The sequence below is a fragment of the Manacus vitellinus genome, unplaced genomic scaffold (genome assembly GCF_001715985.3).
Source record: "Manacus vitellinus isolate BGI_N305 unplaced genomic scaffold, ASM171598v3 scaffold_15_pilon, whole genome shotgun sequence".
Taxonomy (NCBI): Eukaryota; Metazoa; Chordata; class Aves; order Passeriformes; family Pipridae; genus Manacus; species Manacus vitellinus.
Window position 1 is genome coordinate 3,901,722 of NW_021939122.1, and position 12,058 is coordinate 3,913,779.

Below are 12,058 nucleotides of genomic sequence, written 5' to 3' on the forward strand. Positions count from 1 at the left end.
AGGAATACTCACCATTCTGCTGCATTTGGTATCCTGGCTGAGGAGGATGAGTGGGAGGAGGCGGTCCATGGAGGCCGCTCATGGGAGGCCCAGGGTGCAGCCCTGCCAGAGCCGCTGGAGGTGGTGGTGAGGTTACATGGTTAGGCTGGGATGACGGTGGTCCAGCAAGGGTCTGCCCGGGCAGTGGTGGGCCTGGCATGGCAGGTGGCCTTGGGGCACCTGTGGTGGGAGGGTAAGAGGAAGGTCCAACCCCTGTAGAAGGGGGAGGTGGGGCAAAACCAGGGACTTGAGTAGGTAGGCGCTGAGTTGATACTGTCTGACCAGGAAATGGAGGCTGTGCCACAGGAAGACCCTGAGGCACACTGGTAGGAGGGGGTCCTTGGGTCGCAGAGTAAGGTGTGTAGAGACCAGATCCTGGTGAACTAAAGCTTCCTGAGACTGGGGGAACCGATGTTGGGGGACCTGGTAAGAATAAAAGAAGATATAAAAGAAGATATAATACCATTTTCTCCTATCCTCAAGACAATTAAGATGCAAGCAAGACCCATTTGCTCTAGATTACCTAAACAGGTCTACCACTTTCTCATCTTCAGATCGATTTTCCAATACTAGCAGAGACAAACCTTGAGTGACCATCCTCCTAGATTGATCCGAGAGCTGAAACTCCTTCAAAGGATCTGAAACTTGGTAATTCTTTCATTGTTCTCTCTCTCAAAGTCTGAGCTGCTTATTTTACATAATCAGAATACATTTCAGGATTCAGGGCCAGAAAAAAGGAGCAAAGCCAGGAATATACAAAACAAGAACCACCACAAGTCTATCTATGAACTTCTTGAACTAAAATAAGTTTCTGTCTCTAACTCCACACTCCACACTTGAAGCCTGTAGATGAAGAATGGTTTTGAGCTTTTTGGTTTTAACAGCATGAAACTATCACCATCTGTATTCACCACTGTACTATTTCTGAGGATAATTTTTGACAAATGCACATTGCCAAAAAGCTGAAGAAATCTGCATTTCCCTATCTACTCCTAATTTTCCTGTAAAATTTGCCTTACAATACAAGATGTTTGTTAAAAAGTACTTAGCAAAACAATTTAAAAAAGTGTAGTCAATCCAGCTTACATATACTAAAGACAAAACTCTAGTCTTCAATTCAAGAAAAGTATTGTAATCTATAGCAATGAGATTGTAGATCTAACACAATAGAACCATATATCTAAATTCAATTTATACTGTTAATTCAGTTTATACTGTTTAAGTAAGTTTCTTCTTGACTTCCAGCCGAACCCTTCACAGAATCATTCAGAGTGATTTCAGCCCTTTGTGATTTATGGGGCCCTTTCTCTGTTTTATTGTTTGTTTGTTTGTTTTGAATGGGCTGCTGCACAGCAGTAGCAAGGCATGTAGACTCTCCAACAGCTTACTTAGGGCCAGCTGATACTCTCCTTTGTTATTTAGGTCCAGCAGTGCTTCCTGCACTGTCCCCTACAATGGTCTCAGTTCAGTTTTCCCCTATTATGACACTATTAGTTAAGAAAACTACTATTTACTATGGCAGATATCAACACACAGACAACTCCCATAACCATATGGCAATGAATCATTGACAAGAAAAAATCTTGTACTAAATTACCAGCAAAACCGAAAATCAATAGCACATTTCTGTAGCCAGGAAACCTCACCATATCCCAGTCCAGCTGGGGGAGGAGCAGAGGCTGTAGCAGTGCCAATTGTCATCCCTGCCATGTGATTGCTGAGCTGCTGCACGCTGGCTGGGGGGGGCCCATATTGCTGGAACGCAGATGGCTGGCTGACAGGAGTGGATCCTGAGCCTGGCAGGAACGGCTGGGAAGCAGGTGGCCTGGGAAGGAAGATGATAAACTTAACTGATTCCTCATTACACGAGATGTTACCATTCTCTGTGTCTTTTAAAATTGTTCTACCAAATAAACACTCGCTGGGTCTTAATTATATACATGAAGCACTGTAACTCAGTTTTGGAAAAATAATTACATATCCTGCAAGGATCTGAATCCCTTTCATCAAAAAAATCTATTAGCTCTTATAATACAAATTCTATATTTTTGTGAATTCCATTTTCTTTACCACAACAAATCAGAAATGCTGCAATGGAGTCTATAGGGTGAGCAACAGTAAGGCCTGCACAGCTATGTAAAAAATGCTCTGTTCCTCAAAAGATTTGGACTCTGCAGGACTGTTGCCACTTTCACCACTGAAGTAATGGCAGTGTCTTTGGAGAAGATACTGAAGAGCTTTAGTTGAAGATAACTCAGGGATCTGTAATGGACAGAAGAGGACTCGGAATAGAATCAATACTAAGAAATTAGTCAGCAGTGACAGCAACATGCTCCAGAGATCAATTCCCACTGCCAAGGAATCAAACACTATGGCTGTGTGGATGCAATAGTTTTAAGACAAAACAGATTATGGGAATCAGATTTTTTTTTTTAGGGGAAAATGACTACCACAAAAAGTCTTTGGAGGAGAAGCGGCTTTGATCAGTCAGTGACATTTGCTTATACCCTTCCAGAAGTTTTTAATCTCCAGAGATACTTATTTTCTAACACATAATCTTGTTCCAAAACAGTAACAAGGTAATGAAGAAAGTTAACATTCACCAGAGAAAAAAACCAAGGTATTTAGTTTGCTCTAGATCTAAAAGGTCTAGACCTAGCATAGGTCAACTAGGGCAGGATTTTGTTACAATTTGCTCTTCTTGTATGTACCTCTGCATCGGGGCTGCTGAGGCTGGAATCCCATTCTGCACATCTCCATGTTCAAACTGACTGTATGCCAGGTGGCCAGAAGGATGAGATGCTCCAGAGGCTGGAGGGGGAGCTCCAGACGTTGGTGGGGCTCTTAATGAACCTACAGATATAAGGAAAAAAAAAATTAAACTATCACAAACTACAGAAACAAGGACTTGACCCAACTACCATGAAAATACCAGTGCAGAATTGTTGTATAATAATCCATTTACACAGCTATATTAGAAGTAGCAAAAATGAAAGCACAAATATTTTTAGTCAGTGTCACTGGTTACCATCTCCACACAGATCAAGCAGAGAATATGTGCTATGGAGGGTCTTCAAAAGACAACTCCATCTTCTATGAAGAAAAAAAAGCATCTTGTCAGTAAATTACTGAATTCTTCCCCCTCCAAGTCCAATTATTTTTATCCAGACCAAGAAAAGTATTCACATGGAACCTAATGTTCATTACAGGTCAGTTTTCCCTACTTGTAAGGTAAGCAGGTTATGCAAGTAGATTCAGTTTTCAAAAGTTACATTTGACTAATTGTGTTCATATATAACATAATGAGAGCCACCACAGATTGTTCTTTACAGCCTCTCAAGGTTGAAGGTTAACACAAATACTTTCCCATCTTTCAGACTGAGCTGCTTCAGTCACAGCCCAAACATATTTGCCTCAGAAATCAGTCTTTCCACAGAGGGCACAATATTGGATACAATACCAGCAGATCAACTGCAGTTCCTACTTCCAAGAAAGAGAATATGAACTTCTACTTTAATAATACTATGTTAACAATATTGATAATTAGAACAGCTGTATGACCACGTGAGCTAACCACAAAGGAACCTATTTCATGCATGGGGTATCATTAAGCACAGATGACTCAATAAACTGCCCCGTGAGACCAGGGCTGCACATACTGTTGTGCCACTGACAGTGACCAGCATGGCAAGTTTAAAAGGGACTCAGAAGCCTCCTTGTGAGGAACCATTACAAAACAGGAAATAGGGGGAGCCATTCCTCAATTCTACAGCTAAGTTATACCCCAAAGCAAGAGGAAAATACATGAGTTGAAACCTCCTATCTGCTACATGCAATTCTTAGCAAGCTTGGGGATGTAAAGTCAAGGAAGGAATTAACTAGGCCTTGCATGAATAACCCATAATTTCTTGCATTCTTTTCTTTATTACTAAACCTCCCCCCGTCCTTCATTTTGAGACTTAGAATTTAATTATTCCTAGAGACACTTAGTATTTTTATATACCTTCCTCTCATTAAATCTTGTCTTTTCTAAACTACTAATAGAGCACCTTTGTCTTACTGTTTCTCTAGCTAAGCATTTCCTGATCTCTAACCATTTGTATGTTATTTCTGAATGTCTTTTGTGATACCTTTCCAGTGGATTTGATATATTACCATCTATATGCAATTACTATCTATATGCAATTTCTTTCCTTTGATAGTACATGTAAACTATTTGGCCTTATCAGCTCTTGTCTTTGAAGGCATAGTTAATCCAATTTCTGGAGGGATCCTACACTTTTTTTTTAAATATAAATTAAGTTAAATTTTTCCCCCTCAAACTTAGCAGGCATACCATTTGACAAATATGTGTTTGCTTCAGAAAAAGCTTTGGAAGTATTCATTTTCTAAATCTTGTCACAAATATACTTCTGTAACCATTACCACAGACTGCTTGAACAGACACTGAAAAAAAAAATCACTTGAACAAGTATAGGTATCTAACAATGGTTTATTAGCCTAAGATTCATTATTCTTGAGGAATACTCAAGTTCCCCTTCCAACATCTTTGAGATGTTGCTCTTTCTCATCACAGACCTCAAAATCAAGGTTACAGCAAAATGGGAAATTGCTGTGATTTTCCTCAAAGGCCCAAGACTATCTGGTCTTCAATTCCAACATCCTAATCTTCTGAACAAATGGATACCACTAGAAATAGCTATTCTAAAATACCACTAGTTGGAAAGAAGGAAAAATACAATACGATTTCTTGCAGCATTTCTAATTCTTACATCTTGATTGCTAGTTTTGAAAAATATTTCCTTATTCAATACCCAGCTTTTCGAATCATAATTATTCCTAATATATATTTGGTTTCTAAATATAGCCAAGGGAGCTAAAAACTTGTTTCTTCCCTTAAATGAAAGCAGAAGCTATAAAAATCTCATGACTTCCAGTAACACTTCTTTGCAATGTTATCATTTCAAACCTCACTTTCCCTCTCAAGTGGGAGACTGCGTTCTTTTAAACTAAGGATTTTACCTGACAGAACCTGAATGGGCCAATTCAGCTTTTGAAATTAGACTTCAGAAAACATTAGTCATAAGTCAGGTTTTATCTATGAATCTGCATGCATAAGGGATTTCTACTAGGATTATTTCTTCATATCCTATTTATGCTTCTGGAATGCTGCCTACAAATAGATTGGGAAGTGTCCCACCCACCTCTGCCTGAATAATCAGGTACCCACACCTCTGAGATAAGTATCCATATTAAATGGGAACTTAGCACAGAAGAAGTGACAGCACAAACACTCCCACAGAAAGGACACCATTTACCTATGAAATTAGGTGCAAGAGAAGAACTGTCAGAGTTGAGAGATACAGGAGAGCCCTTCGAAGGGAACCCCAAGGAAGGAAAGTAACCTGGAAAGACAGAATACACCAGTAAATCAAGCCTGAGAGAAAGCACCAAGAGACAGTGTTTCCAATGGTAAGGACAGTCTACAGTGCAAAAAATGTCATATACCCACAATTCATGTCATTTACCACATTGTTCCTTAAGCTACATTCCCTCTGTTCTACCATGCATAACATATTACCAACATAGTTCCTGTCTTTACACTAATACAAGTGTTAACAGTTTCATAAACAAAGTAAAACAATCCAGCCACAGCCTAATTGTTCCTGGTATTCAGATAATTGTCTTTGCACTTTTAGCTGCATGACCTCATCAGAAGGAAACCAATAAACAGACTAACTGAAAGACTGGGGCAAAATTGTCCTGGTTCTTTCAACACTCTCACAGCAAGAAGCAGCTATTTTCAGACAGCACCACAGCACTCCACTTCTGGTCCCAAGAAAGACTATCATCACTGCCACGGCATTCCCACAATTCCATTTAGTTAAGAGTTAGGGATTGTCACATAAATCATATGAGAAAGACTACCTGACTGAGGCTGGCACCTGTTCCCATCACTTCTCCACTCAGTCCTCCAAGCAATTTTATTGTTATTTTCAAAATAAATCCCTAAGACAACTAATTTGAGATCACAGAATAACACTGGCAGTTTTCCTTTCACCCCTCAGTGTTCCTTTAATTCCTGCTGCTCTAGCACCTCTGAAATTAATTCTCTCTCGTCTACATTATGCAGCTACAAAAGGTCTTGCTACAAAGACTTGCAATAAACATCTGATGGAGATGGTGGTGGAAAGGATAACTGTCAGTATCTTTACTATCACCCGTCCGCTATCTCTGGTAATACGTTGTTTGTTTGACTCTCACTTCCACCTGGATGTCATACTCAGCAGCCCCTCACAAGTTAACTTCTTGCTGTTGTGTTAGTGCTCCAAATTTTACATTCCTTCCTTCTAAAGACAGGAATTCTGGGCAGTAACAGGTCCAAAATGCACAGCTTGACAACTGAGATTTCCCTAAAACAGTCTGCTAACTCTAGGAAGGATGGTCTCAGCAGAAAAGATGGAAGAAACATCTCCACAAACTATGGTTGGTCTTTGCCTGATATATTAATAAAATACATGAGACACAACTTGAGTAGTGCAATACAGTTTTGTTGTCCAAGTGAGACCATCTTGTTGCCCTCAACGTCACACCATCTTCAATCATTACTGGCACAAACAAAGCCTGCATTTTTTATCTGCACAAGTTTATATGAATGTTACCAAGGTATCTAGGTATGTCCTTACTGAGCTGTCATGAACCACATTTTTCCTGTTCCAAAATTTAAAAAGGCAAACCAGAAATAATCCAGAAGAAAAAAGTTAATTATCTTAAAAATAAATGCAACGCATGTAAAATCTAAAAATTCTTGAAGTATCTGATGGAAGATGCTCATCAGCTTCTTTTCAAAAACACCCCAAACATTCTTCGTATTGCTAACAGCCCAAACCTGTTTTTTATAAATAGCTGCACTGATGAAACTTTTCCATATCTGTACTAATTTTTGTTCTTCTTGAATTCCCTTCTCTCTGCCACTAAAGCAAGTCCAATTTCTCCCCATTGCTTCCACCGGACAGGAAACAATGGCTACAGTGAGGAGCCAAACAGAGCACTCAATGCTTAAGAGCTCTGCCTCTGCCTTCCCAGGACACAGAGTTTCTTTCCTCTGCTCAGAGCTGATTTTCACTGCTTTTATAGGAATTTAAACCCTTTGTGAAATTAGCTCAAAACTCTCAGATTAAAAGTGCTGTTGGAAGAGATTTATTGAGAGCATGGGAGGAAGAGGATTAAGGAAAGAAAAGGAAGATGGAGCAACTGAATAATTCATTCTTTACCACACCACACTTAACTCTTCATTACTCTACTAACTCCAGACAAAAGTCCCACAGCGTATTTATTCAGCACCCAAATTTCAGTTTCCCACTTCCGTTAGTTTCAAGAGAACTACAGGCACTTCTGTTGTTCTATCCTTCTCATTGAATCTGCTTTAAAATTCAGTAAGTTGCAAAAGATTCAAGATGTACTTGTAGGGGGGAATAATATGGAGACTGTTAGCATAGTCCTTATTACCTTAGAATACCCATCTGAAATCCAAATGAACAATTTTAAGTTCATGTTGTGCTTATTTCAGCAAAACTGAATTCATCGCCACGATTTGAAAAGGCAGACACACTTCTATCAAAGCAACAGTATTTTCTCCTCTACATTTCATATGTTAAAGTCACTATTAATTTCTCAAAGCAATTCAAGTACTTGAAAACAAAAACTCACAAATTTCTGTAATAATTTTAAGTCAGCGTTTCTTTTGAAAACAGGAGAACAAAAGTTGAACTACTTTCTTTCTTTCTAACAAACAAAAATAACAAGGGATATGATCCCGCAGAATCAGTGAAATTCTGGAACACATAAGCTTGCCACATGTCCACAAAACTGTCTATTGAGTTGAAAGGCATTAGAGAAAATAGTTACAAATACACTTTCTGCCTAGAGTTGTATGTCTTAATCTTTCAGGCTGGAGTGCAGATCTTTCTATGTAATAATGTAAGGCACTCTCAATTATAAATCTGTTGCAGCCCCTAACTGCTCACAACCTCATCAGGAAGACTGCTCAAGTCAAGTACTCCAGTACCACAGGGGCACAGACATACAGAGAAAAGCAGGTTGTTTCTCAACTTGTTAATTTTATGAGCTATTAAAAACAAGAGTAAGCCTTACTAAACCGGACAAGTGACAGAACAATAACCTCAGAGTACAGAAGAACATGATTTTTAACATCATGTAAGCAACATACAGAAAAACCACAAAAAAGACTTACAATAGGAAGCATACAGAAAAAAAAGTCATGCACACCACAATTCACAGGTTATCAATCTTAAAGTATTGACTGAGAAGTACCTTGTGGAGGGCCTGGCTGTTGATATTCTGGCATCGGACCATTATAAGCTCCATACTGCGCCCGAGGAACCCCTGGCAATGACTGTGCTCCGTAGGCAGGCTGCTGGTATCCCTGATATCCAGGCTGAGGTTGCCCGTAAGGAGGCCCCGCGTGAGCTTGCTGGTTTACACTCATTGTATTCACATCCCCAAACTAATCTCACCTGCAAAAAGGAGGGGGGAAAACGGCTTTTAGCAGACATAAAACCAAACTGGCTGACTTCCCTACCGTTTTCACATAAATGAGAGCTCCTAGGATATTTGGGAAGGTAAAACATTAACGGTAATTTACTCTTGCACAGCAATTTTTTCAAGATAAACGCTTTACAAGAGCTAGTTAAAAACCTGTATTTTCAGAAACTGTGTTTTCTAATTGACTTTTTCAGTGCTTCCTCCTGGTTAGACTTGTGATCATCATCTAAGATAACAGTACCATCATTTGCTATTCCACAGCAGATTATTATCAAGCTTCCCGAGAAACCTTATGAACTACTGCCACCTCACAGAGTATCAGACCAACAGAAAATAGATTTCATGACATAGATGAGTGATTCCTTAACATAACACTGAACAAGTTCAGCTTTCACCTCTGTGTTAGTTTACTGGATCACATTTCCTTGCTACAAGCAACACACACGTCAGCATCCACAAAGGCAGCTGCTGCAAGTGTTTGATAGAATCTAGAACAGGACCAACATAGGGGCCTCTAGCCTTTTTTTTTTTTTTTTTTAACAATAGATTATTTAAAGTCCTTGTTATGTACATAAATTTTAGAAAAGGAAGATATTCCGAAGTCAGAATGTTCACTTAAGAAAGATGTTCAAAATGGAAAATCATCACAGGTAAAGATGGCACTAAAGGAGTTACACAAAAGCGTAAGACCTGAAACAGAGCATCGGAGACAGGAGAGACATTTCTTAGCAAACTTATGCAAGAAATCTAGCTGAACAGACAGACTCCCAATTCCCCTAACTCATATAAAGAGAATGACCTGCTTTTATAAAGAGAAAAACAGAAATGTCACTGCAAGACCCCCAAATCAAGCAGGCAATTCTTACAAAACCAGGGTATCAAGCAGGTAGACAAGCCACAGTGCCCTCCAGTTGTAGAGAATTAAGGAGATAATTTCATGGGCAGGAGATTCCTTCATCCTGTGTTTCTCATAGAAATATTTTGCATTTCCCATACTCCTTTGCACACTCCATATGTCACTGTTATCCTATTCAGCTAAGACTATCTACACTAACACTGTGAAGAGAAGTATTTAACACAATTAAATTATTTACTAAAAAACTTCAGTTTATATAAAAATGCAAGGTACAGTTAAAGCAAAAAAACTAATGTTGCCCTCCTACTTTTCTCCAAACAGTATAATGAACTTGTGTGTTAAAGATATGCAGTAAATCTTAACACAGAGGAGACACAGCTGCAACAGCCACCAGACAGTTGAGGCAAAACCCTACAAGGAATCTACAGTTTAACTCAAGCAGTTAACAAACACCCAAGCTGGTTTGCCTACACACTGATTAGCCTATGCCAAATAATGCTAAGGTTGGTTCTCTACATTACCAAAAATATGATGCCAAAGAATTATTTCAGCAAGTGATACCACAGTTGTATAGCAAATGTACTAAAGGAACTACAGTTCTGTAAGAATAACCTGCATGAAGAAATTCTTTCAGATCCAAACATATAATAAAGGCAAACTACAGAAATCACAACAGAGTAATCTAATTATTTACAGAAAAAAAAAGCTAGCAGAAAACATAAAAACTACATTTAACCTCCTATAGCTAGTAACATGACAAATGTCAATACTAAAACTGCTAATACTTACTCTGAAATTAGATATTAAACTTTCTGAAAGGAAATGGAAGTTTTACATTTTTGTATAAAGGTAAAGATAGGGCTTTTGTTTAGAAAAAGAACTCATCTAAATATTTAAAGGTAATTTGCTCTTGAAAGCAATATGTCATTTGCAACAGCTTACAGCAGTGTGACAGAGTTTTTGATCAGTCTGCACTGGTTTTAAACATGACTCTTCTCTTGCTGTCATGTTTATCATGTGTAATCTTCAAAAATTCTGGTTTCCCACACTACCCTTGACTTAGTTCTCCAAAACAGTCTAACCTGACTGGGGCCAGGAAATCTGGACTTTGGGACCTACTCCCTTCCCAAGCTCTCTGGAAGGTTTACCTCTTCCTTCCCAGTATTGCAGCCAGTGTCACCACACTGCAATCACAGACCTATTCTCAGCCACCTCCTGTCCAGTACAAACAGAAAAGCAGGAGAATGTCTCCTGCAAAGGTGGGAGCACAGGGAAGGAAGAATGCATAGAGAATCCTACTATCCCCACACATCTTGGAACATCTGGGTAGGGCTTTCTGGCAAGGAAGGAGGCTTGCTTTCTCTTCTTCCTGCCCCTGCTTATTAGACTGTGCACGAGGAACCTGGCTTCTAGTCATTGCTCCTGCAAACAGGTCCTTCCTCCACAAAGAGCTGCAGATATAGTACCAGCATCTCACAAGATTAAGACACTCTTCACAAGTTACACTTATAGAAATCCTTGAACAGGGGAACATGGAATGTTTGAACAAGGAATTACTACAGGGTAGAAGATCAATCTTTCATGCTTTTTTTTCCTCTAATGCATGATGGGACAAGAACTCAAGTATGTCCCCTGCAAACCACTTCTGACTTAACTGCTGTGAGTGTACACTCAGTAAGTGATCTTACCTGACAATCTTTTGCTATTTCCTTTTCAGCCTTCTCTCCCCTCCATCACGTGAATATCAGTATTTCCTGCCTGAGCAGGTAATATCTGTCAGCTTGTTGCTCTCTCCACAATAACACCAAAAGCAAGAGAAGCTGATTTAATGCACAACTTCCAGAGAAAAAGAGTTTTGAGATAATCTCTGGCACTTTTATGGGAAAAGTAGCTACGCAAAGGAGATGGTTCTAACTCAGTGTCCCAACTGAAAGCTTGGTGTGATAGACCTTTGGCTATCCCATGTGCCAGCCAGCACAGGCTAATCTCCACCACAGCACAAGTTGATGCTTGCTCTACACTGGCAGAGGGTCAAGGAGGGAGACTCAAGAACAAGTCCAGTGCTGAAGCTGAGGACAAGGCTGCGTCATAATTTCGGTTGTTGGACTTGCTCTAAACATAAGGCCAGTGGCATGTTTGCTCATCACTGATGGGAAATACCACAAGGGCAGGGCCAAGAGTATCTGCCTCTGTGAAGGTGGAAGACAGTTGTCACTGAACGAGTCCATTTTCCTTCCTCCCCGGTACAAGTCATTTGTAGCAAACATTCATTTTGTTTCCACTCAAAAAACATGTATCTTTAAATTAGAACTTGGTCACTTGAAGAGACATGGAGAAAGGGAGAATTTAATGCTCTTTCTTATGACATGAAGGGTGGTGGTGATGTGGAGAATCACAGAAATAAGACATATACCAGACAGGTAGAAATGAAGAAAATAGGCCATTTCACTGGGTAAAAATACTGAAGATATTCCTTTGCATGTAGTGACATATTACCAAAACTAAGCCAAACATAATACTAACACATGGTGTTGATCATGATATTACTACTCAGCAGTTAGGATACCCAAAGCTCAAATAAGCAGGACTGACACTATA

General features: G+C 39.5%; 1 protein-coding gene across 3 annotated transcripts in view; it reads right to left on the bottom strand.

Annotated features, from left to right (window-relative positions):
* Positions 1–12,058, bottom strand: part of SEC24C (SEC24 homolog C, COPII coat complex component) — a 36,094-nt gene that overhangs the window by 22,435 nt on the left and 1,601 nt on the right. For 2 of the 3 annotated variants that reach the window (XM_018069025.2, XM_008924303.3), the window contains 5 exons: positions 8,374–8,576; positions 5,358–5,444; positions 2,751–2,892; positions 1,686–1,864; positions 13–462 (listed from right to left, as the gene is read on the bottom strand). In XM_018069025.2, coding sequence (XP_017924514.1) covers positions 13–462; positions 1,686–1,864; positions 2,751–2,892; positions 5,358–5,444; positions 8,374–8,548 — 1,033 coding nt within the window. In that variant the 5' untranslated portion in view covers positions 8,549–8,576. Of the gene's footprint in view, positions 1–12; positions 463–1,685; positions 1,865–2,750; positions 2,893–5,357; positions 5,445–8,373; positions 8,577–12,058 lie in introns of those variants that run through there. The other variant, XM_018069026.2, reaches the window with a different exon arrangement.